Source organism: Camellia sinensis, chromosome 3, assembly GCF_055761805.1.
Source record: "Camellia sinensis isolate YWXY chromosome 3, ASM5576180v1, whole genome shotgun sequence".
NCBI lineage: Eukaryota > Viridiplantae > Streptophyta > Magnoliopsida > Ericales > Theaceae > Camellia > Camellia sinensis.
In genome coordinates, this window is record NC_138963.1 from 173,757,766 (window position 1) to 173,784,567 (window position 26,802).

Below are 26,802 nucleotides of genomic sequence, written 5' to 3' on the forward strand. Positions count from 1 at the left end.
TGGTACCGGCCAGAAAAGGAGGCCATCGGCCATAAAGGTGGTCGGCCGGCCACACAAAATGCCGACCAGCTAATGGACTATTTCACCAATGGCCGGTAGCCTCAAAACACGGCCGATGGCCTCAAGCCATGGCCGGTGGGTATCAGGGGTAGCTAGCAAGCTACTCTCTACCCTTAGGTGCAAAAACAAACAAGTCCTTGGTGTAACACCAAGCATAGAACAAGCAAGTCGAGAGATCCTAAGGCAAGGCGCGTAGCCAAGACCTCCGGGAACTCAAAACAAACACGAATATGGATGATCACTGAGTGTTCAAGCGGTGACGTCCAAGTCTTGAGGACAGTCAAAAATGGGGTGTCTACAGTTGCCCCTCTTTGACAGAACTCGAAAGTCATAACAATGACGGGAGTGAGTGTGAAAGCCCAGAGACGACCCATTTTTGACAAGGCCGAAGACTTAGACAAACATACAAGCTACAGATAAGATATGCGCCCGAGGGCAGGGGCAAAATAAAACTGATAATGCAAGCAGCCGAACATAACTTATGATCATGCAAAGAAAGCTGTAACGAAGCATATCATACAACAGTTTTAAGCAATCAAACACAAATCCAACTACATTACAATGCAGAAAGGATGTAAGAGAATTATGTAATTCTCACTACGTTTCACGCGGAGAATACAATACCTGTGCGGTTCGTCTGGTTGCACCCGCTTCAAATGAACCGTACATACAACATCGTGCCTGAAAAAGAAAGAAAACTTAACAGGTACAATATCGTTAGCAATATGCATAACAATGCAATTGAAAGTGCATGACAATGCAAGTCGAATAGAACGCATGACAATATGATTTGAAACAAGCATAACAATGCTATGAAGGTAAACACATGTACGTAAAACATAACGCGACAACGCATGCAATGTGTATAAGAAGAACTTGAACACATGTAAGTAAAGCAATGCACATATGCATGCAATGTGTATAAAAAGAACTTGAACACATGTAAGTAAAGCATAACGCGATAGCGCATGCGATGTGTATAAGAAGAACTTGAACACATGTAAGTAAAGCAATGCACGTATGCATGCAATGTGTATAAAAAGAACTTGAACACATGTAAGTAAAGCATAACGCGACAACACATGCAATGTGTATAAAGAGAACTTAAACACATGTAAGTAAAGCATAACGCGACAACGTATGCAATGTGTATAAAGAGAACTTGAACACATGTAAGTAAAGCAATGCACGTATGCATGCAATGTGTATAAAGAGAACTTGAACACATATAAGTAAAGCAATGCACGTATGCATGCAATGTGTATAAAAGGAAAAGAGGGGCAGATCCAACTTGAAGCATGGTAAAGACATGTTATTCATGATGTTGAAATGCAAAGCACTACAACACAGTATAATTGAAGCGATTTACGGAATTCGCAAGAGACAAAAAGGATACGGGGAGGGGTGCTCTTCGCACGCACCGGGCATCGCTCATAGAAGTCATGGCCTGAGGTCAACTCGAAGGTCTACTAACGTTCCAAAAGTGCACTTCCTTGCACTGTCTCGAGTAATGAAGCTGCCAAACCACATAGTTGACCCGAACAAGGGCGCTGGAGGTGCATTGACCGCAAGGGGAGGTTACTGGTATCAATTCCGATACTCTGCTGCCTTGCTTTCCTTTTGCTTTACTTTTCTTTTTACTAGTAGTTTAAGCACATTACACTGCCTCAGGCAAGTTTTTTTTTTTTTTCAAAATTGTGTACTCTTTGCAAAATACATGATGGAAATGAAACAGCCATTTTGTTCAAAAAGGTGTTACATTTGTCCGTTCTATGCATCGCATCGCGTGGCATCACATAACAATGTGAATGAAATTGACATTCGTTTGAAGATTAAGCATTTGCATCGTAATAATCAGGTAGTGAACCAACTAACAACTCGATAAGCAAAACAAAGAAACTCGATAAGCTAACCAAGTGCGAGAACAACTCGATAAGCAAATCAAAGACTTAAAGAAAGTGAAATACAACTCGATAAGTAAATTTACAACAACTCGATAAGCAAATAGGCGTGATGTCGCAAAAATCATCATCGGAGGGCATTGGAAGTGGTGGCATTCCCCAAATTCTCAGCATGTTCAATCATATAAACAGCTCAGGGGACAAGAAGGAAGACCACCGGCCACCAGGGAAATCCTTCGGCCTCATGAAACGGCCATCTGCCAGCAGATCTGATCAATCGGCCAAAAGTGGTGGTCGGTCGGCACTATATTTGGCCGGCCGACCATCCATAAATGGCAGAGACCAGCAAAATGCTGACATCTGTCCTCCACTCAACCTTATCCCCTACAAAAGGCTTCAGCTTCATAGTTTTTCTCAATTCCCCACTGATTTGCTCCAAATGGAAGAGTTTCTTGCCTAAAATCTCACAGCTTGGATTGCCAACTTGGACGGCTCGGAAAAGCTGAACTTCCGGGGTTTCGGCATAAATGCACTATTTACTCTGAGTCGCACTCCACTGCACTTTCCGTTTCTCCACCCCGCGGCAAGGTTTTGGAATCCGGTAACACATGCCTTTAGCTTTAGCGGGCAAGAGGTATGTCCTACCTTCGAAGATTTCCAAGCTTTAATGGAGTCTGAGCGCGACGAGGAAATCTTGCCCCAACTTCGCTTCAGCCATGCCCAAGACTTAGGACAAATGTGTGGGATTTCAATACCCGACGCTCGCTCTTTGATTTGTGACGGGGCGTTGGATGTTCCGAGTTTAATTTGCCGATTTTCTGACGCCGGTGACCGCGGTGACCATCATTGGCAAGGCTTCCGACAACATGCTCTTTGTTTGTGCATGCTATCCCATTTCTTGTTTGCCTCAGGCTCCGGAGGATCTAACGTCCGGTTGATTGAGGTTGCCTAAGGCTTGAAGGAGGGCAAGGGCTGCATTGCCATGACTCTGACTGAGACGTTGATGGGCTTGGATGCCTTTTATCGCCGAGAGATAGCCAAATTTGTAGGGAGTCCACTACTGCTGCAGGTAATGTTTCTCACCCAATCTCATATTTGTATTGCTTACATCACTCGGCCCTTAAGCTCAATTTTTCTCACAAAACCCTTTTCTCACTTTTCTCACATCGTACATCTCTCTATTCTTTATTCTCTCATTTTTCATCCCTTCCCAGGTGTGGTTGATGGACAAGTTGCAGGTTGTGGACTCTTGCCCAGCATACTCAGCTCGCGGCTACTTCTTTCGGCAACGCCTAGTTGATGCCCTTGATGAGGGATGGTGGTTTGATTGGATATGCAGCTTGTCCACAGACTGCATTGCTTGGCGGTGCCCTTGGCTCAACCTACCGGTGATGAGCTACAACATGACCCGTCAAGCTGGGATTCAATTGATTGGCATGACACACTGTGTCTTCTATTTTCTGTTTCGGATCCGGCACCAGTTTGGTCATGATCAAACTTGTCCACCAGAGGGGATAGAGTACCCGGCTACATTCCCGGTTCGAGGCGTACAGCTCGCCCGGTATACTACAGCATGGAGGACTAGAGAGCTCCTAGCCCCTGCTCCCACTTTCAATTACACTTTGTCTGATGAGTGCATAGATTGGCTCAATGAAGAGGCACAGATTGGGCCCAGCTTAGCAATAGAGGCTTTGACCAACTCTGGGAGGGGGCGCAAGAGCACCTGACTCATCTATGCCCCGGATTTATTGCTATATTAGAACTTTCAAGTTTTCTTTATGAATGTAATAAAAAAAAGCAACTTCAATTTGTATGCAAGAGCAGGAGAACTCTGTATTGAAATCAATGAAATTGAAGGTTGTGGGTACTAAAAATTTTCCGCTTTGATCCAAAAATGGTCTAAGTTGTAAAAAGATTAATTTGAACAAAGTCAACTTTTATCAAAACTTTTCAAAGTCATTTTGGATATGGATCAGAACTGGACATGCCTGAAATCTGTCATTGAGATGCACAACCTCGGATCCTAGCAACTGGAAAGTTGCCCCTAGTCTGAATAGTACCGCAGCACTTCATGGCAACGGAAAGTTGCCCCTAGTCTGAAAAACACTGCACCAGAGATCATAACCGAACTCTTGAATACTGAATAGACAAAGATGGCTGAGGTGATCAATGGACAAAGTTGATCGGGGAAAAGTTTATGGCTGAACTTCAGGATGAAGTTGCTTACATATCCCAAAGATGGGAATCAAACCTTACGTAGTTCAGGCTCGGGTTCACTCGAGTATTTTCACTCTCCTTTTACGCTCTAACTTTTGCCAAGGCTGCCCTTTGCGGGTTTTCAACCTTGCGAGCTCAGTTTTTATAATTTCTAATTTTTTGTGCTCTAACTTTTGCTTAGGTCGCCCTTTCGAGTTTTCGGCCTAGCGAGCCTCTCAGGGGTAATATTTCTTCAACTTGTCCATGTTGATCGGTTGTGAGAACTCCAGGCCATCTAGATCCATTAGAACCACAGCCCCACCTGACCAGATCGACTTAATGATGTAGGGACCAGTTCAATTGGGCCTGAACTTGCCCCTTAGGTCATAGATGGGAGCTCGGTTGTCCTTGAGCACCAAATCTCCTTCTTTTAGATTCCTGGACTTAACTTTCTTGTTGAAAGCCCGGGCAATTCTGTGCTGATAACTTTGAACATGGTACAGTGCTTTCAGTCTTCTCTTATCAAAGAGCATGAGTTCTTCAAATCTGCTCTGCTGCCAATCTGCCTCGGCTATCTGACACTCAGCCAGCACTCTCAAAGACGGAACCTCAATTTCAATAGGTAGAACAACCTCCGTCCCATAAACCAATGAGTACGGAGTCGTCCCAGTAGAAGTTCTAATTGAAGTCCAGTAGCCCTACAGAGCGAACGGTAGCTTATCTAGCCAGTTCCAGTAGGTTTCCACCATCTTCTGTAAAATGCGCTTGACATTCTTGTTGGCAGCCTCAACTACTCCATTGGTCTGAGGCCGATATGTGGATGACTTGTGAAAAGCCACATTGTATTTCTCCAACAAGTCAATCACTTCCTTCTTGAAGTGAGAACTGTCATCTGAAATTATCTCATTTGGGACCCCATAGCGACAGATGATGTTGTTTCTGATGAACTTCGCAGCATGTGAAGCCTTCAACACCGCATAGGATTGGGCCTCAACCCACTTTGTAAAGTAATCTATCGCGACCAGGATGAACTCATGCCCGTTTGACCCCTTCGAAGTGGCAGCCCCGATCACATCGATTCCCCAAACTGAAAATGGCCATGGCGAAGTCATGTTGTACAGCTTTGATGGCAGGATGTTCATGCGGTTTGCATGGATCTGACATTTGTGGCATTGCCGAACAAAGCCGATACAATCTTCCTCCAAGGTGGACTAGTAGTAACCCTGTCTGAGGATCTTCCGGGCTAGCATTACCCTGTTCATATGTGCACCGCATTCCCCTCCATGGATGACCCCCATCAGGCGCTTCGATTCTTCAGCTTCAACGCACAGCTTAAGCATTCCCAGATGACCTCTCTTATACAGCTTACGCCCACAGATGATGAATTGAACGACCATTCTTCTGATTACCCTTTTATCTTTGGCACTTGTCCCTGGTGGATAAGCCTCATTCTCCAAGAAGTTCCAAATGTCATAATACCAGGGGTTCTCGTCCTGAACCTTATCTATAGCAGCAATCGACTCGTAGGCTGGTGCAAATTTCTGATCAATAATGATTGGATGCATCTGGACGCCAAACGGGATATCTATCATGGAAGATAGAGTTGCTAGTGAATCTGCGAAGCTGTTGTTCTCTCTTACTAGATGAGCAAAGTTTAACTTCTCAAACCAAGGAATCAACAAGTCCAAGGTCTAGTGGTACATTATCATCTTTTCTTCTTTGACTTTCCAATCTCCTTTTGCTTGAGACATAACAAGGTTTGAGTCCCCGATGACATTCAACCATTTTGCCCCTAGTTCCAGGGCTGCTTCTAAACTGGCAATGCACGCCTCATATTCTGCTTCGTTGTTTGAGACTTTGAATCGGAGTTTGAAGGCTAGAGGGATACGAGAATTGTCGGGTACTATCAGCAACACCCATATCCCATACCCGTACTAGTTTGACGCTCCGTCAAAGTACATCGTCCAAGTTTCATCATCGATATGCAAAATGGCCTCATCTGGGAATAGGTACTCAACTGCTTCACCCCCTTCCACCGGGTGATCGGCTAAGAATTCTGCCACTACTCTTCCTTTAACTGACTTGCGCGTCACATATTTCAGATCAAATTCGAAAAGCAACAACAACCAACGAGCTAGCCTAGTAAGTGCTGGTTTCTCGAAAAGATATTTGATGGGATCCAGTCGTGAAACCAACATTACGGAGTGAGCTAACAGGTAGTGCCGCAGCTTCCGGGTAGCCCATACCAAGGCTAAGCAAGCTTTTTCCAACGGTGTGTAACAGTCTCATACTCTAGCATCTTCTTGCTCAGGTAATAGATGGTTCTCTCCACCTTGTCCTTTGATTCTTGCGCAAGCATGCAGCCCATTGTAGTCTCAGTCATTGAAAGGTACAATATCAACGGTCTCCCCGGCTCTGGCGGTGACAACACGGGTGGGTTCTGTAAGTATTCTTTGATCTATTCAAAAGTAGCTTGGCATTGTAGACGTCCCCGAACGCCCCGGGAGGGTTAAGCTCCCGTTCTGTTCATTTGGGGTCACTACAGCTCGGACTCTTAAATGTCACGGTTCCTAATCTGAACCAAAGAGTCCAAATCCGGCAAATCGTTTTGAGAAACAGATTTTTGAAAAAGTAGTGTCAAACATGGACTGCTTTGCCAGATATAGAGTCGCCACCTAAATATTTTATTTTGGGAAATTTAGGAAACCCTGACTCGGTGCCAAAAGGCCACGTGTCCGTCATCACCAAAGTTGCCTCGGCTCGGGAACTTGGGTACGATTGGGGAAGGTCACTTCGTGAGCACCCCCGCTCGCCTGGTCATAGACCGGCCTCTACTAACCATGATATCAATTTTTGAAAACTTTGTATGTCCTTAAACCGGTTATTAGCCTAGGTTACTATGTGATGCTCACAACATATAAGTATAGACCGGGTCGCCCAAATTGGAACAAAACATTTCATGCTTATTTTTTAAAATGGTTTGCTACCCGCAGGTAGGCTTGAAACAATTGATGATTTATTCCAATTCAGATAACCCAACCTTCACCCACAGGCATTCAGGCAGTTATATCACATAAGCACATAGCCTCATGGTAAGCATGCTATTCATGGCAACACTCACACGCATGCAAGGATGCTAAAGCATAAAACTCACCGAGTACTCCAAGCCAAAATAAAAACTACATTAGAAATCATGCATGATCCTAAGCATACAGAAATGCCTAATGCAACACATGCAAAATGCAACTATAGCAGGCTCGGCTATTCTAAGATGACATATGGAATGCTACAGCTAACATGTATTCAATTTGGAATTGAAAATACAATGCAGTTAGTATGATGCGCCGAGCCCGGTGCATGCAATACAGATGAATGAATGCAAACATGCTGTCATACTGTATGCTAATTGAAATATGTCCTAATCTAACCATCATAAGCGGATAAATAAAAGGGAGAAAGACGTGGGGTTGGAAGACATACATCACACTCACACACACTTATTTACAGTTATGCCCTCGCTAAGAGGGTCCGAATAAATATACGGTCCCAATATTACAGTCCCGAATAAAAGAATATTACAGTTCAAATAATGTACAAATTTCTAATTAATTAATGAATTAACTAAGAAAGCGGTAAAACTGGCATGCAAGCCAGGGACTGCCTTGCTTCTGATGGATGATGCATGTCCGGATTGTCTTGCGCGGAAATCCACCGGAATGCCCCAATTAGCCTCTGTTTACACCTGTTCTTGAAATGCGTGCCAAGCCCCAAAAGGTTGCTGATTCTTCATTTTGCTGCAACAGAGAGCAGGAAAGGGGCATAGCAATGTATTTGCACAGATATATGCATGTCTCGATCCACGTGCCACCAATCACGCATATTGAGGCATGATGGTCGAGAAGTCGAAATGCACAACTCAATATAGGATGAATGCACATGAAACTACAACTAAAACCTAACTCCATCATAGGTAATCCGGAGTGTCGGTGACTGGGGAATTGAGACACATTCCGTCACTCGGAGTACGAAATGTACCTCGTTTCCCGTGCCCGGGCTAACTCCTATTCCGGACATGATGCAATATGCATGATATGGATGAAATGCGACTAAGATACAATCCTAACATACACGATGCTATGGAAAATGAGATGCCTCGAAATGCGTGCACACGGGCACGTAAACCGAGAAAATGGCAGAATGCAATCTACGATACAACCTAGTATGCATTATGCCGTGAAAAATGAGATGCCTCGAAATATGTGCACACGGGCACGTAAACCGAGGAAATGATATGTGTCTCGAAATACGTGCACGCGGGCACGCAAACCGAGGGGATGATATGTGTCTCGAAATACGTGCATGCAGGCACGCAAACTGAGGCGATGATATGTGTCTCAGAATGCGTGCACACGGGCACGCAAACCGAGGCGATGATATGTGTCTCGAAATACGTGCATGCGGGCACGCAAACTGAGGCGATGATATGTGTCTCGAAATGCGTGCACACGGGCACGCAAACCGAGGCGATGATATGTGTCTCAAAATGCGTGCACACGGGCACGCAAACCGAGGCGATGATAAAATGTGATGAAATGACATGAAAACATGATATGGACTTATACCAAGATGAGTGAGCCTCAGCCACACTCACATGGGATGTCGGCGGATAAAAAAATGAAGTGCCTCGAAATGCGTGCACATGGGCACGCAAATCGAGGCGATGGCGGAATGTGATGAAATGACATGGAGATGACAAATGGGCTTATACCAACATGAGTGAGCCTCAGCCACACTCACATAGGATGCCGGCGGATAAAAAAAGAAGTGCCTCGAAATGCGTGCACACGGGCACGCAAACCGAGGCGATGGCGGAATGTAATGAAATGACATGGAGATGACAAATGGGCTTATACCAACATGAGTGAGCCTCAGCCACACTCACATAGGATGCCGGCGGATAAAAATGAAGTGCCTCGAAATGCGTGCACACGGGCACGCAAACCGAGGCGATGGCGGAATGTGATGAAATGACATGGAGATGACAAATGTTCTAATGGAATTTCAGCACTAAAATATGGGGGGAAAACAGTCCCGAAATGAGGCAAAATGACATGAAATGCAAGGAATTGTCCCGAAATGCGAATTTAGGCACCCGAAATGACCTATAGCTATGCCAAACATGCACAATATGGACATGCAATGCAAAGACAGAGGCTAGAAAGTCCCAAAAAAGGCACTTTCACAGTTATAAACATGGCCAAACAGCAAGCATAGGTATGGCAAAAATAGCATGCAAGAATAGGGGCCAAAAGAGGGGTAATGAAGCAAGTGATACAAGCAAAACCCAAACTGAAACATTTCCTTCTACAACACTGAAGAGGGACAAAAAATATGAATATTTACAGTTTATGGCAGCCTCAAAATCAGTATACAAACATGCTAAAAGTGTGATGCAAAATTAGGCTCAAAAGTGGCTACAACATGAAGTATACAAAATAATCACCAAACAGCTAAAGAACCTTAATAAAACATGTAGAATGGACCAAAATAAGCACTTTTCCAGAACTGTAAAATGGCCAAAAACAAAATCATGGTAGGCTAACTAAACATGCAAGAATGGGGAATAAAAGAGGGATATAACATGAAGTGACCTATGGAGGTCTCAAACCATGAAAGGACCTAAATGAAAAATGAAGTATGGACCAAAATAAGCACTTTTTCAGAACTGTAAAATGGACAAAAACAAAAGTATGATAGGCTGCCATTGCATGCAAGAATGGGGAAGAAAAGAGGAGTATAAAGGTAGGTACAACATGGAAGTCCCAAATGGTGTTGAGCCCTTCTTCAATGTTGAAGAGGGGCTCAAAATAAGCCTAATATCAGTTTACAACATGCTCGAAAACAGATTTCTCATGGGTCAAAAATAGCATGCAAAACTATGACATACAAGAGGGTCAATGAAGCAAGTGTGTCATGGAGGGCTCAAACAGGGTTGAGCCCTTAATGAAAAGTGAAGATAAGCTCAAAATAGGGCCCTTTTCAGTTAGGGCCGGAGCTTGAAACAAAAAGCAAGTGGGGCTTAGAAATAGATCAAGAAAAAGGGTCAAAAGGGTAAAAGTATTACTTACCCTTGAAGACTCAAACTTTTGTTGCTTCTTGGATGAATTTGCAGCTTCTTTGGCCTTTGAGAAACCTTCCTTGTTGCTGGAAATTAGGTGGTGGTGGTAGAGCTTGGTGGTGTAGAAGGAATGATGGTTAGGGACTTAGGGTTTTTCAAAGAATTGAGAAGGATGAAGATGGAGTTGTGTATGGAGGTTTGAAGGAGAGTTTTTCTAACCCCAAAATACTACAAGGCTTTCTTGCTATATAGGATAAAGAAGGGGTGTAAAGGAGGGGGAAAAGGATAGTAATATTCCCCCACGAAATATCCCCCAGATAAAGATCTTGTCTGGGGGAAACAGCTCCACAGTTGTAAAGTGTACAGTGCAAGGAAGCAGGCCGGCCTGGTACTTTTGTTGCAGGTGGCCGGCCGGCCACACCCCCTAGCCGGCCGGCTAGGGGTCAAAAGGTTCAATCATATTTTCTGGCCGGCCAACAACTGGTGAGGTACTCCTATGTGTGTACAACACAACCATGTGGTTAAAAGTCCAAGAAAGTGGGTCCAAGGGGCTCAACATTAGCTCGGAAAGAGGGGTTCAAAAGGGTCAATTTGAATTAATGTCCGGCCATGAACTTTTAGGGTCCTCTCATGTGTGTACATCACAAATATGTGGTTCAAAGTTCGAGAAAAAGGGTCCAAGGGGTTCAACATTAGCCCGGAATGAGGGGGTCAAAAGGGTCAAGTTGAATTAATGGCCGGCCATGAACTTTTAGGGTCCTCTGATGTGTGTACATCACAAATATGTGGTTCAAAGTTCGAGAAAATGGGCCCAAGGTGTTCAACATTAGCCCGGAAGTACGAAAAACAGGCGCCGGAGGGCGTCGGAGGATGTGTAACTGGTTGCTGCAACAATTGCTGGCCTCCCACCCTTCAGTGACCTCCCTAGTGATAAAACAGAGGTACCTGCCAAAAATGAACGAAAACCGTTGCAAAACGAATGCTCGGGGACCAAAACACGCAGTTCGGGGTCCCGAAAATGGGCTGTTAAACACCGAAAGTGGTGTTCGTCCACGAAGTGGGTTTCTCAGACCCCAGTGTCCCTCAAAAGGGATTAAATAAGATGTATGCCAAAAACCGGAGCAAAAGGAGATGGTTAAGCGGTCCCGAACCGAGGCACACGGCCAACGGTCCCGAAAACCGGGAACCGGACTCCGAAATGGGCAAAATGGCCTACGGCCACCAAATGTAGCCTACGGACATTGAGAGATGGTCTACGGGACCTCTCCCTCCCCTCAGGAAAAGAAACAGAGAAAACTGAGTCTGGTTCGCAAACCGAGACAAGGCACAGAAGAAGGTTCGGAAGTCTGGAGGCAGGGCTCACGGCCGCGACTCTGAAACTTCTGAACGAGCACATTATGCAACATCACCAAGAACTCAATCGGTGACGTCTGAGTCTTAAGGTCGGTCAAAAATGGGGTGTCTACAGTTGCCCCTCTTTGACAGAACTCGGAAGTCACAAGTGACGGGAGTGAATGTCAAAGCCCCGAGACGACCCATTTTTGACAAGGCAGAAGACTTAGACAAACATACAAGATAAACAGAGATGTGCCCGCAGGCAGGGGTCAAAATGCAAATGATATGCAAGAAGCCGAAGGTAACCCAATGATCGTGCAAATGCAGCAAGCTGTAATGAAGCAAGTATTCGCAAATAGATGCAACAGTTTCAAGTGAGAATGCAAAGCAACAACTACATTTCATGCAGTTAAGAATGCGGAGGATCATTCAATCCCCGCCACGTCTCACACGGAGAAGATACGATACCTGCGCGATTCGTCTGGTTGCACCAGCCTCAATTGAACCGTACATACAATATCGTGCCTGTAAAAGAGAGAAATTGCAACAAATACAATATGCTGACAACATGTATTTAATGTGATTTCGAAAGTTCGACACACGCAGTGCCGGTGAGTGAATGCATCGCAATGCAAGAATGGAACATGCGTGACAAAGCATGCTCAAACATGGAGGTATGCCAATATCAAGAAATGTACATAAAAAAAGGGTATGCTCGTGAGAATGCAAGATAATGTGACACGAGCATGAATCAGGGTGTCTTTTTGTCATGAAACAATGAGTACGGAAACGCGTGTTTCGGCGAAGGTAACTCAATCACGGCCTCCGATCCACTTCCCTGAAAGGTTACAACTCATTCAAAAAGGATACACTTTGATTTCGATGAATGATGATGAGACATATGTCAGAACTTGAAGCTGAAGTCCCGGCGGAGCTATTTCGCGACCGGAAGTGTACTTTTCTTGAACTTTTTCAGGTCCCGGGAACTCTGATCTTCCTCAAAATTTGCAGAGAGCTAGGTGGGCATGTGGGGGACATGGCCGGCCGTTTATCTTCCCAAGGGGAGGTGGCCAACCGGTTTCCAATAAAGCTAAAGGCTAGCCGGTCATTTCTGCAAAAAGCAGATAGCTGGCCGGCTAGGAATAGGGGCCGGCCGGCCATGTGCTTTATCCGGGGGTATTTTGGTCTTTTTCACTCCCTTTTTGCATGCTTCTTCAACCAAGACCTTGAGCCTATAAAAGGCAGCCGAGGCCCCCTTCCTTTCTTGCCTTCTACAACACTTTCCTCTCCAGATCTGAGTTTCACGCGCGTTTTCCAACGCTCCGTGCAAATTGTTTTCGCAAAAACACTCAGTTTCAAGCACTTTGAAACGATTAAATTCCGGCTTCGGAGCTTCTTTTTGCATTTTCGCCACTTGAGGTAAGTTTGTCTCAATATTTGGAATATTTTCTCGGGAGTTGACTTTTGTTGACTTTTTCCAATTTTGGCCCATTTTGCTCATTTCTGCTCCCTTTTACAGATTCTTTGAAAATGGCGGGCGGAGGTTTTCCAGGTGCCGGAGATGATTTCGATCCCATGACTCTACCCCCGAGGACCCGACCTTTCATTCCCGGGAGGTACCGTCCGCCAGCACACGTTCTTCCGCGCGCTGTCTTCCGTCACTTTACCAGTTTTGACGAGCGAGCACCCGGGGATCTGCTTCTCAGAGAGCCGGAGCAGCATCTCTCTCACGAGGCCCGAGAGGTATTTACCTCATCTTCTGTATTTTACATTTCACACCTTTGCTATGCTTGAACATGCAGTTTAGCTTATGACATAGTACTTTGCTTACATCTTGAACATGTAGTTTCAACACTTGAATTTTTGAACACTTGGCTCACCAATTAATCGTGAACGCACTGTACACATTAGTTAAAAGGCGAACACACGGTTCAAACACTGATTTGTCGAACACACAGCTCGAATTCGAAAGTGGACACACAGCCCACATTTTGAATTTTCTGAACACGCAGCCCATATTAGATAATGAACACGCAGCCCACAATTTAACTAAAAGTTGAACACGCAGCCCAAACTTCAAATTTTCTGAACACGCAGCCCAGGTAGATAGTGAACACGCAGCCCACAATTTAACTGAAAGTTGAACACGCAGCCCAAACTTCAAATTTTCTGAACACGCAGCCCAGATTAGATAGTGAACACGCAGCCCACAATTTAACTGAAAGTTGAACACGCAGCCCAAATTTCAAATTTTCTGAACACGCAGCCCAGGTAGATAGTGAACATGCAACCCACAATTTAACTGAAAGTTGAACACGCAGCCCAAATTTCAAATTCTCTGAACACGCAGCCCAAATAGATAGTGAACACGCAGCCCACAATTTAACTGAAAGTTGAACACGCAGCCCAAACTTCAAATTTTCTGAACACGCAGCCCGGATAGATAGTGAACACGTAGCCCACAATTTAACTGAAAGTTGAACACGCAGCCCAAACTTCAAATTTTCTGAACACGCAGCCCAGATAGATAGTGAACACGCAGCCCACAATTTAACTGAAAGTTGAACACGCAGCCCAAACTTCAAATTTTCTGAACACGCAGCCCAGATAGATAGTGAACACGCAGCCCACAATTTAACTGAAAGTTGAACACACAGCCCAAACTTCAAATTTTCTGAACACGCAGCCCACAATTTTAACTGAAAGTTGAACACGCAGCCCAAACTTCAAATTTTCTGAACACGCAGCCCAGATAGATAGTGAACACGCAGCCCACAATTTTAACTGAAAGTTGAACACGCAGCCCAAACTTCAAATTTTCTGAACACGCAGCCCAGATAGATAGTGAACACGCAGCCCACAATTTAACTGAAAGTTGAACACGCAGCCCAAACTTCAAATTTTCTGAACACGCAGCCCAGATAGATAGTGAACACGCAACCCACAATTTTAACTAAAAGTTGAACACGCAGCCCAGATAGATAGTGAACACGCAGCCCACAATTTAACTGAAAGTTGAACACGCAGCCCAAACTTCAAATTTTCTGAACACGCAGCCCAGATAGATAGTGAACACGCAGCCCACAATTTAACTGAAAGTTGAACACGCAGCCCAAACTTCAAATTTTCTGAACACGCAGCCCAGATTAGAATTTGCATGTAGCTTTTTTCACTTCATTGGCACACAGCCCATTTCAATCCATTGGCACACAACCCATTTATCTCATTGGCACACAGCCCTTTTCATTTCATTATTGACACATGTATTCATTCTGAATGTAGGTTGGTTCCCGCAGTGTGCGAGGGTATGGTTCTACCATCGCGCGGGATTGGTATGCCGAGCTCCCGGAGGCCGTCCGAGATTTGGTAGATTTGGCAGGATTCGGACCCTTCTGCGTCGGGTTGTCACGTTGTCCTGCCAGGAGGACGCTGATGGCGGCCCTGGTAGAGAGATGGTGGGACACCACCAATTCCTTTCATTTCTCTGCTACCGGGGATATGACCATGACCCCTTTTGACTTCGCTGTATTGACCGGCCTTGACGTTGGAGGTTGGTCCATCCCCTACGATGAGGATATGGGCGAGTGGGAGGCCGCCTGGATGTATCTGTTGGGGGCTCGCCCGCCTGTTGATAGGGTTTCAGGGAGAGTCCGATACACTTGGTTCTCTTCCCATTTCCGGTGGGCGAAGATGGTGCTTGAGACTCCCGAGGAGACGGAGCAGTATGCCCGTGGTTTCCTGATGTTCCTCTTCGGGACTACCCTGTTCGCCGACAGAGGGAACACCGTTGGGCTATACCTGCTGAGCGCTCTAGTCGACCTATCACAGGTCCATCGATATGACTGGGGTGGCGCCGGCCTGGCTACCCTTTACTTTTATATGAGCGCGACCTCCCGCGGGCGGGGCGACTTACTTGGCGGCTACTGGAGAGCCTGGGAGGTACTTTTCTGTCCCCTTTGATTTACATTTCTGCTTTTCATTACTTGTACATTGCAAACACACAGCGCACTTTTACAGTCTGCATTTTGCTCTCAGCATTTCGTACTTACATTCTGCATTGCTTTTCTCAGCTATGGGTCTATGTATACTTCCCATCATTAGCCCCAGAGCTGGAGGTGGTAGGGATTCCCATGACCCCATATTCATTGGTGTTCGAGGGCCCACACCGGCCGAGGCCTCGAGAGACCCCCCTTCGCCTACGACAGTACTTCGACACTGTGCGACATTCAGAGGTACTTCAGAACTTTCAGTTCTTTTCATTTTCATCTTTGATTTGCTCTGTCTATTCTCAATTTCTGATTGGTTTATGCATTCATCATCCGCAGATTACATGGCAGCCCTGGGTGTCCCTGGGTGACGGCCTCCGACTTCAGTATACCGGAGCGTCGGGCATTTCCCAGTATAGGGTCTTGCTTGAAGGGCCGGTTGGCAGGGTATGGTTCCTGGGGGAGCGCTTTCTGCGCCAGGTATGGGGGTATCTTTCTCAGGATATTCCCGCAGTACCCCCAGCCAGTATGCGGACTGCTGACAGGCTCTCTTACTCAAAGGTAGTCGGCGCCATGCTGGGCAGTGATGCTTTACTATACATTGAGGAGGGGGACTACGCCACTTACCGTCACATATATTTGATGCCTCCATTGACGGAAGCTCGTATCCCGATGATGAGGCCTGCCGGTATGTCATCCTCGGACCAGGCTCGGGCTCGGGCAGTAGACGCCCCTTCTACTAGCAGGGCCGGTACATCTAGAGGTGGGAGTAGACCAGTTCCTCCGGCTCCGTCGGTTCATCCTCATCCCGGATGGCCAGATATGCCTACTGAGTTGATGGCGTGGCAGTATGGGGCTAGCTCTCCGACTCCGATTCCACTAGAGCCTCCGATGCCCAGTGATCGATACGCCATTGATCCGGACTCACCGCCGGTATGCTCCACTTCTTTTCATTCATCATTCAGATGTTTAGACACTCTTCTGTTCACTGATGATTATGAGCTCATTTTTGCAGCCATCGCGAGGGTACATGGAGGAGGTGGTTGGACTGGTGGCCACACTCGAAGGCATGGTCCTGCGTAGGGAGGCACAGTTGTCTGTCGCGGGCATCCAGGTACCCTTCAGTTTTCTGGCATTTATCATACTTCTGATGACATGCTGATTTCTACTGCATCGATAGACTACTTGTGTAGAGAACATCTGACACACACCCCACTTGGACACTGTATTTATATGCACCCACTTCATGTAGCCTTTGCTTGTATCTGCATCTGATGTATATATTTGGACTGATGCATTTGAATTGAACTCTTTGTTTTCAGATGCCTTCATGGTCCGGTCAGCCGCAGACCAGGCCAGCCGGGCCTCATTGGGGAGCTGGGCCATCTGGGCCTTTCCATGGAGTTGGGTCACCCGGGCCTTTTCAGGGGGCGGGGTCATCTCGGCCTTCCCGAGGAGCCGGGCCATCTAGACCTTTTCGAGGAGCTCGAGGAGGGCCCGTCCGCAGACGCAGGGCTCACGTTGTGGAGGTGGAGCCTGATGAGGAGGAGGAGGATGCTGAGGAGGAGGAGGAGGCTACCGACCGTCAGTCAGAGACATCTGCTGAGGAGGGAGGCTCCGGTTTTGGCTCGGGGAATAGAGGCGAGGCTGAGGGGGATCCTGAGGATGACAGCTCCGACTCAGATGGTGATGATGGTGCGGAGATTGTCCCGCAGAAGAGGATGAGGAGTGCTTCTCGTTCCCGTTCCCGAGGACTTTGATGTTGCTATTTCCTGCTTTATTTTTCTTTTTGCTAGTAGTTTGTAGCACTTTGCACATTGTTAGGCAGTTTTATTTTTTGTAAAACTTGTACCTTTGTTTGTTGTAAAGCATGATGAAATGAAATAGCTTTTGAAAAAGTGTTTGTATTTTAAACTTTTAGCATCGTATCGCATCAATTTATTTTGCACAAAGATGGAATTGAATGGAAATGCGCATTGTGTAATCACCAAGTCAGGTAGTGAACCGACGCAACAAACTGAGCAACTCAACTTACTAAGATATAACAGGACCTAAGGAAGTTTACAACTCGATAAGCAAAATGCCACAACGCAAATAAACAAGACTTTAACAAAAATTGCTTAAACAGAGCGCAATGACTCAAAAACACAAAACACGTCCGCTCGACAAACAACTCGATAAGCAAAACAACAACTCGATAATCAAAACTACAACTCGATAAACAAAACGATAACAGAGTGTACTTTGGACGATCTGGGCACCGGAACGCACCCGAAATGAAGGCCTTTGACTCTCCCGTTGCATGGAAATGCTTGGAACTTTCCCTCGAAGAGTAAAACAGGGCCAAGGAGATACACTGTAGCATTGCCAGCCATCCCTGGGAGCCGGCCGGCCATTTTTGTGGAGAGAGACAGCTGGCCGGCCATTTCTGCAAAAAGTAAATGGCTGGCCAGCCAGAAAAGGGGGCTGGCCGGCCGTTCAGTCCTGTAGCCACCAGATTTTTGACACGTGTCCCCGTGAATAGTGTTTTTCCTTCTATAAAAGCTTCAACTTCGGGAACATTCATTTCATCTTAGTTTTAGCCAAAGATGGAGGCGTTCCTCGCAGAAAATATCACATCTTGGATCTCTTCTCTAGATGGCTCGGAAAAGCTGAATTTCCGGGGTTTCGGCTTGAATGCACTATTCATGCTGAGCCGTACTCCGCTACATCTTCCTTTTCTCCATGCCGCGGCAAGGTTCTGGAATCCAGTGACGCATGTTTTTAGCTTTGGCGGCCAAGAGATGTGTCCCACTTTCGAAGATTTTCAGGTTTTGATTGAATCTGAATGCTCTGAAGTGATCTTGCCTCAGCTCCGTTTTGGCCACGCTCAGGCTTTAGGGCGGATGTGTGGGCTCACGGCGCATGATACTCGATCTATGATCTGCAGTGGGGAACTGGACATCCTTGGCTTGATCCGTCGTTTTTCCGATGCCGGTGACCGCAGCAACCATTATTGGCAGGGTTTCCGGCAACACGCCCTCTGCCTATGTTTGTTGTCCCACTTTCTGCTTTCCTCGGGCTTCGGCGGGGCTAGCATTCGCTTGATTGAAGTCGCCCAAGGTTTGAGGGAAGGAAAGAGCTGTATTGCCATGACCTTGGTCGAGACACTGATGGGCTTAGATTCTGTCTATCGCCGGGAGGCGACCAGGTTTGCTGGGAGTCCACTGCTACTGCAGGTAATGTTTCCCACCCGACCTCACATATATATTTGCTCACATCACTCGACTCTCAGGCTCGGTTTTTCTCACAAAACCCTTGTCTTACTTTTCTCTCATCGTACTTCTCTCTGTTCTTTATTCTCTCATTTTCCATCCCTCCCCTAGGTATGGTTAATGGATAAGTTGCAGGTTGTGGACTCTTGCCCAGCTTATTCAGCTCGAGGCTACTTCTTTCGGCAGCGCCTAGTCAATGCTCTCGACGAAAGGTGGTGGTTCGATTGGATGTGCAATTTGTCCGCAGACGGCATTGCTTGGCGTTGCCCTTGGCTCAACCTCACGGCAATGAGCTATAGTATGTCTCGGCTGATTGGGATCCAATTGATTGGTCTAACCCACTGCGTATTCTATTTTCCGTTCCGGTTCTTGCGTCAGTTTGGTCATGATCAGACTTGTCCACCGGAGGGGATTGAGTACCCAGCCGCTTTCCCGATCCGGGGTGCACAGCTTGCCCGATATGCTACGGCATGGAGGACTAGAGAGCTCCTGGCCCCTGCTTCTACTTTCAGTTGCACTTTCTCCGATGAGTGCGTGGACTGGCTCAATGAGGAGGCACAGGTTGGGCCTAGCTTGGCATCAGATGCTCCGTCCAGCTCTGGGAGGGGACGCAGAGATACTTGATTCAACTATGCCCCAAATTTATTGCTTATTTAGTATTTTCAAGTTTTCTTTATGAATGTACTACAAAGCAACCTCGATTGTAATGCAAGAGCAGGAGAACTCAGTTTTGAAATCAATGAAATTGAAAGTTATGGTACTGAAAATTTTCCGTTTTTGGTCCAAAAATGGTCGTAGTCGTAAAAAGATTAATTTGAACAAAGTCAACTTTTATTAAAACTTTTCAAAACTATTTTCGATGTGGATCAGAACTGGACACGCCGGAGATCTGTCACTGAGATGCACAACCCCAGATCCCCGCAACTGGAAAGTTGCCCCTAGTCTGAAGAATAATGCGGCACTTCAAAGCAACGGAAAGTTGCCCCTTGTCTGAGTAACTTTGCACCGTCGCGGCAACGGAAAGTTGCCCCTAGTCTGAACAGCACTGTACCGGAGATCATGATAAATGCTGATGGATAAAGATGACCGAGATGATCAAAATGGACAGAGTTGATCGGGGAAAAGTTTATGGCTGAACTTCAAGGTGAAGTTGCCTACGTATCCCAAAGATGGGAATCAAGCCTTACGTAGTTCAGGCTAAGGTTCACTCGAGTATTTTCACTCTCCTTTTGCGCTCTAACTTTTGCCAAGGCCGCCCTTTGCGGGTTTTCAACCTTGCGAGCTAAGTTTTTATATTTCTAATTTTTTTTGTGCTCTGACTTTTGCCTAGGTCGCCCTTTCGGGTTTTCGGGCTAGCGAGCCTCTCAAGGATAGTATTTCTTCAACTTGTCCATGTTGATCGGTTGTGAGAACTCCAAGCCATCTAGATCCATCAGAACCACAGCTCCTCCTGACCAGATAGCTTTGATAATGTAAGGACCAGTCCAATTAGGTTTGAACTTGCCCCTTGGGTCGTGGATGGGAGCTCGGTTGTCTTTGAGCACCAAATCTCCCTCTTTCAGATTCCTGGACTTAACCTTCTTGTTGAAAGCCCGGGCAATTCTTCGTTGATAGCCTTGGATGTGGTACAGTGCTTTCAGTCTTCTTTCATCAAAGAGCATGAGTTCTTCGAATCTGCTTTGCTGCCAATCTACTTCGGCTATCTGGCATTCAGCCAATACTCGTAACGACGGAACCTCAATCTCAATGGGTAGAACAGCCTCCATTCCGTAGACCAATGAATATGGAGTTGCTCCAGTAGAAGTTCTGATTGAAGTCCTGTAGCCCCAAAGAGCAAATGGCAGCTTGTCTGGCCAATCCCGATAGGTTTCCACCATCTTCTGTAGTATGTGTTTGACATTCTTGTTGGCGGCCTCAACCGCTCCGTTGGTCTGCGGCCGGTATGTAGATGACTTATGAAAAGCCACATTGTATTTCTCCAACAAGTCTATCACTTCTTTCTTGAAGTGGGAACCATTATCTGAAATTATCTCGTTTGGCACCCCGTAGCGACAGATGATGTTGTTCCTGATGAACTTTGCGACGTGCGACGCCTTCAACACCGCGTATGATTGGGCCTCAACCCACTTTGTAAAATAATCTATTGCTACTAGGATAAACTCATGCCCGTTTGACCCCTTCGGGGTAACAGCTCCGATCACATCAATTCCCCAGGCTGAAAAAGGCCATGGAGAAGTCATGTTGTACAGCTTTGACGGCGGGATGTTCATGCGATTTGCATGAATTTGACACTTGTGGCATCGCCGAACAAAACTAATGCAATCCTCTTCCATGGTTGACCAGTAGTAGCCCTGTCTGAGGATCTTTCTAGCCAGCATTACTCCATTCATGTGTGCACCGCACTCCCCCCCATGGATGGCTTCCATCAGGCGTTTTGACTCTTCAGCTTCTACACAGAGCTTATGCATTCCCAGATGCCCCCTTTTGTACAGCTTTCCCCCGCAGATAACGAACTGAGCAGCCATTCTTCTGACAACCCTCTTATCCTTGGCATTTGCCCTTAGTGGATATGTCTCCTTTTCCAAGAAGTTCCAGATGTCGTAATACCAGGGGTTGCCGTCTTGAACCTCATCTATGGCGGAAATCGACTCGTACGCTGGCGTGAACTTTTGATCAATAATGACTGGACGCATCCGGACTCCGGACGGGATGTCTATCATAGAAGATAGAGTTGTTAATGAATCTGCAAACCTGTTGTTCTCTCTTACGAGGTGGGTGAAATTTAGCTTCTCAAACCGAGGAATTAACAAATCCAAGGTTTGGTGGTAGATTATCATCCTTTCCTCCTTGACTTTCCAATCTCCTTTCGCTTGAGACACAACAAGGTTCGAGTCCCCAATGACGTCCAACCGTCTTGCCCCTAGTTCCAGGGCGGCTTCCAGGCCAGCAATGCATGCCTCATACTCTGCTTCGTTGTTGGAAACTTTGAACCGGAGCTTGAATGCTAAAGGGATACGGGAATCGTCAGGCGCTATCAGCAACACCCCTATCCCATACCCATACTGGTTTGATGCTCCATCAAAGTACATCGTCCAAGTTTCATCTTCGACGTGCAGAATGGCTTCATCTGGGAATAGATACTCAACCGCTTCATCCCCTTCAACCGGGTGGTCGGCAAGGAACTCCGCTACCGCTCTGCCTTTTACTGACTTGCGCGTTACATACTTCAAATCAAATTCGGAGAGCAACAGCAGCCATCGAGCTAGCCTACCCGTAAGTGCTGGTTTCTCGAAGAGATATTTGATGGGATCCAAACGCGAAACCAACATTACAGAGTGGGCTAACAGGTAGTGCCGCAGCTTCCTGGTTGCTCATACCAAGGCCAAACAAGCCTTCTCCAGCGGTGTATAGCGGGTCTCGTAATCCAGCATCTTTTTGCTCAGATAGTAGACAACTCTTTCCACTTTGTCTTCTGACTCCTGCGCGAGCATGCAGCCCATGGTAGTCTCAGTTACCGAAAGGTACAATATCAACGGTCTCCCCGGCTCTGGTGGCGACAACACGGGCGGGTTCTATAGATACTCTTTGATCTGCTCAAAAGCTGCTTGACATCGGCCGTCCCATTGGAATTTCTTTCCTTTCTTCAGGAGACCAAAAAGTGGTTCACAAGTTAAGGTTAATTTAGAAATAAACCGTCTTATGAATTGCACTTTACCCAGAAAGCCTCGCACCTCCTTTTCAGTCCTTGGTGGTGGCATTTCTAAGATGGCCTTGATTTTGGAAGGGTCGACCTCGATGCCCCTTTGTGTGATCAGAAACCCTAGCATCTTCCCTGCTGTAACACCGAACGTGCATTTCTGGGGATTCAGTCGCAGCCGAAATTCTTTAATCCTTTGAAAGAATTTTTGTAAGGCGGTGTAGTGGCCCTCTCTATCTTTGGACTTGACAATCATGTCGTCCACATACACCTCGACCTCCTTATGGATCATATCATGCAATATTGTAGTTGATGCCCGTTGATACGTAGCTCCAGCATTTTTCAACCCGAATGGCATCACTCTATAACAATATGTCCCCCACGGGGTAGTGAACGCAGTCTTCTACCGGTCTTCGGGTGCCATCACTATCTGATTATAGCTTGAGAAACCATCCATAAACGAAAGCAAGGCGTGTCCCGCCGTGAAATCCACCAATTCATCGATGTGCGGCAAGGGGAAGTCGTCTTTCGGACTGGCCCTGTTCAAATCTCTGAAGTCTACACAGACCCGAATTCTGCCGACCTTCTTTGGCACCGGAACAATGTTGGCCAACCAAGTTGGATATTCAGATACCAGCAGGAACCCTGCGTCAATTTGCTTGGTGACCCCTTCCTTAATTTTGAGGGCCCAGTCCGGGCGAATCCTTCTGAGTTTCTGTTTGACAGGGCGGGCCTCGGGATCAAGAGGGATCCGGTGCTGTACAATCTCAGGATCGATTCCAGGCATGTCTTCGTAGGACCACGTGAAAACATCTTTAAAATCTTTTAATAAAGCGACTAAGCGCTCGCGCTCCTCCGAAGACAACGTGGACCCGATCTGGACCAGCCGCGGGTCCTTCTCAGTACCAACATTCACAGCAGTGATTTCATCCATTAAAGGTTTAACAAATCTTTCCTGCTCTTGATCAATTAATCGTTGCAAAACTGGAGGAATTTCTTCCTCGCTGTTTTCATCAAAATTTTGAAAATCCTGATTTAAACAATAAATCAAAGGCACAAAAAAATACTCGGAAACCACATCCACATCATTCTCATTAAATATTTCCAAGCCGTCAGATTCCTCTGTTACAACAGACTCAAAAGAAAATGAAAAAGACGACCTAGACAGGACTGTGGCATCCGGGTTATCACCCCCAGGAATACCGGACTCAGACTCAGTCGAGCTGGAATCTGATTCCGACGTACAAGATTCGGTAGAATCAGATTCTGGCTCACTACCTGACCCGGAACTGCTAGATAAAAAGCCTTCTTCATATTGCCAAATGAGAGAAGGTGCAATAGATGCATCCAAGATCGGCGCTGGAAAGCCCGCAGCTATTTCATCTCCAATCACAGAAACCGAAGAGTTATCCCCCAAGCACTCTTGGCCGATCGGAGGATCTGATAGTAGACTCGCCAGTGCTACCCCCATTTCAAGCTCTGTGCTCTCTGGATCCACTGTTTCATATTGCTCAACCTCAGTTGGTGGGTCTGTCTGCGCTTCGGCAACGTCATCCCCAGATAATTGTATGTCGAAGAAGATTTCAAAACCAGGCACGCGCGTCCCCTCCGCGTTTAGCCATGGCTCCGGGAAGCCGCAGAACGGAAAATCTTCCCCCTCCCGGACGAAGCGTCCGTTTAGGGTACCCCAGATGGGCCTGTGCATTAACTCAAATGGCTTCCCGACCTTCTTTGCCCTGGCCCTTCCGGCCATTTCTTTTCCTTTCCTCACCCAATCTTCCTTGGTGGGCAGATAACCCAGTCCAAAAGCGTGAGGGTTGTGTGGCACTTCGGCCAACACTAAGACGCCTTTCCGGCCGCTTCTCCCTAATCCCATCCCGGGGGTATGTTTTAGCTTGTTCATGAGGTAGATAGATTGTACACTAACGTACATACCCTCATTCACAGCCATGACATTCTGCACCACTTGAGCCTCGGCCAAAGTGAACCCCGACAAAAACACATCCTCCGTGCCGTGCTCAATCTCCAAGACAGGTGTAGACACCTTCGGCGGCGGATGGATTGATGAATTCCCGAAAACGATCGCTACCCCTTTCCCGTGGGGGTACTTTAACATCTGATGTAGAGTGGAAGAGACTGCTTTGACCTGGTGCAACCACGGTCGCCCCAAAAGTAGGTTAAAGGTTGCGGGAACGTCCAAGATATGAAATTCGATGTTGTGTTGTCCTGGACCAACCTTGGTTTGAATTTTAACAGTCCCCATCACTTCTCTGCTGGTATTGTCATATGCTCTGATCACTTGGGTGGTTGGGACGAAGTCCACGGGTTTCAACCCGATTGCATATGCCGTTCTGGTTGGGCAAACATTAATCGCAGACCCGGTATCAACAAGTACCACCGGTATCCCCTTATCTCTACATTCCACAGAAATATAGAGAGGTTTGTTATGACTTGTGCCCTCAGGCGGTAGCTCCTTGTCCAAAAAGGTTAATGCCGGGGAACCTCCTCCCGGAAAAACCAGCCCAACCAGCTGTTCAGGCGTGGTGTCTATGGAGAGTTTGGACTTGTCCATAGCAGATAGGACAGCTTCTTTGTGTACTCGTGATGCCATTAGCAGTCCCCAGATGGAGATGTCTGCTTGTATCTTCTTTAACTGTTTCAGCACAGCCTCATCTTCAATCTGCTTCTCCTTCTGTCTCTCCGCTTCTCTATCCTTCCCGGATGCCTCGGGTTGGTCCAGGTGTGGGGGTTTGAAGTACCGCCCACTTCTTGTCATATGGTCCACTTCATCAAGATACCAAGTATCATCCGGCTGGCCACTTCCCCAATCTTCATCGGTGTGGGCAAGACACAAGTCGTCATCTTCCCACCACATTCCGCTGGCAGCCAACAGACACCTGTCTGGCTCCGGTCCACTCGCACTCTCAGTGCTCTCTGTCCATATGCTCGCAGCATTGTCTGTCTTCGTGCACACAGCACTTTCAGTCCCCTCAGGGCCCTTTGCCTTCCTCGCTCTCTCAGTAGCCTCAAACTTTTCTTGCTCCAGCTGCGTCAGTACAGCTGTTTGTTCAACAGTTCCCATCTCCATAATGCCCATATCCCGAGCAGAATTCTTAACACTGGCGCTCTCCGGCGATACAACTTGGCTTTCGGCCATTCCGGCCACAACTGATATTTCTGCCCCTGCCGGGCTCTGTTCTGGTTGGGCTTCCCCCACTACATCCGGTTGATCTTCAAGCCATCCAGTGGCCTCCTCTGATCCCTCATAATCATACCAATTAATTGACGCATCCCCCAGTTCCTGGTCGTCAAGAAATTGCAGGTTGGCAAAGTCCTCCCCTGCGGCTGTCAAATCATCTGTCCATAGCCCAGATCCATCCCCCCGGATCATGCATAGTTCTCCTGTCTCTGGAAATTCTACACTTAGCCCAATTTGGCTCGTTGATAGGATGTGCTTGCTTGGATCATAGGCTCCCCCAGCAAAATTCTGCCCAGTCCCAGATTCAACAATCTCATTTTCTCCCAAAATCAGCCCTGCCCCGTCTTCGACGGTCACCACCATTGTTTCTGGTTGGGTTTTGGAGATGTCCATCATGCACAAGAAATTAGTGCAATCGGGGAGGAGCACCTCCGGCTTGGGTAGGTGGGTGGACGTAATATAGATGCTAGGATCGTAAGATGCGACCCCAGTCTGGATAAAGTTAATTCTTTTGGGAGGAGGAGCTTGGTTATGTGGTGGGAGAGGGTTGGTGGTGACATTGGGTTTATCAAGAGGTGCGATCACTTGTTTGTCAATAAGATCTTGGATCTCATGACGCAATCTGTAACAACGGTCGGTGTCATGACCGTGTTGTTGGTGGTACGCACAGTATTTTGACGGGTCGTATGAGGGGGGGAGTGGATTCGGTAATGGCTTTGGCTCCAGGGGTTTTAAATGATTTTTTCTGATCAATATTCCCAGAACCTTGGTCAGAGGCATATATAGTGGGGTAAAGGTTCTTTGGCCTCGCGGTTGGAATCTGTTGGCTTGTGTGTTGCTCCCAGACGCGCCGGAGAAGGGTGTGGCAGTCATAGGCCTTGGAAGGGGAGGGGGAGTGGTGGTGACCATACTAACTTCCGAGGCTCTCGTATTTGCAGCGCCACTCGGGCCCGCATTTTTGTTACGATTGAACGTCCTCCTCGGTTGTTCTCTGTCATGGTCAAACAGACCTTGTTTCATTGCGTCTTCGATTTGCACCCCCATGTCATGTAAATC

The 26,802-nt window shown here is 46.8% G+C and overlaps 1 protein-coding gene across 1 annotated transcript; it reads left to right on the forward strand.

The window, feature by feature from the left end:
• The first annotated feature begins 16,109 nt into the window (after positions 1–16,109).
• On the forward strand, positions 16,110–17,502 carry LOC145821195 (uncharacterized). Its single transcript, XM_082917738.1, has 3 exons — positions 16,110–16,529; positions 16,612–16,710; positions 16,919–17,502. The coding sequence occupies exons 1-3, from the start codon at positions 16,125–16,127 to the stop codon at positions 17,354–17,356; spliced, it is 942 nt and encodes a 313-aa protein (XP_082773864.1). The 5' UTR covers positions 16,110–16,124; the 3' UTR covers positions 17,357–17,502.
• The last annotated feature ends 9,300 nt before the right edge of the window (positions 17,503–26,802 follow it).

Coding starts and splice junctions, on each gene's coding strand:
- LOC145821195 (XM_082917738.1), top strand. CDS start 16,125: ATGCGGACTGCTGACAGGCTCTCTTACTCAAAGGTAGTCGGCGCCATG. Junction 16,530..16,611: donor TTGATCCGGACTCACCGCCG/GTATGCTCCACT, acceptor TCATTTTTGCAG/CCATCGCGAGGGTACATGGA. Junction 16,711..16,918: donor TGTCTGTCGCGGGCATCCAG/GTACCCTTCAGT, acceptor CTTTGTTTTCAG/ATGCCTTCATGGTCCGGTCA.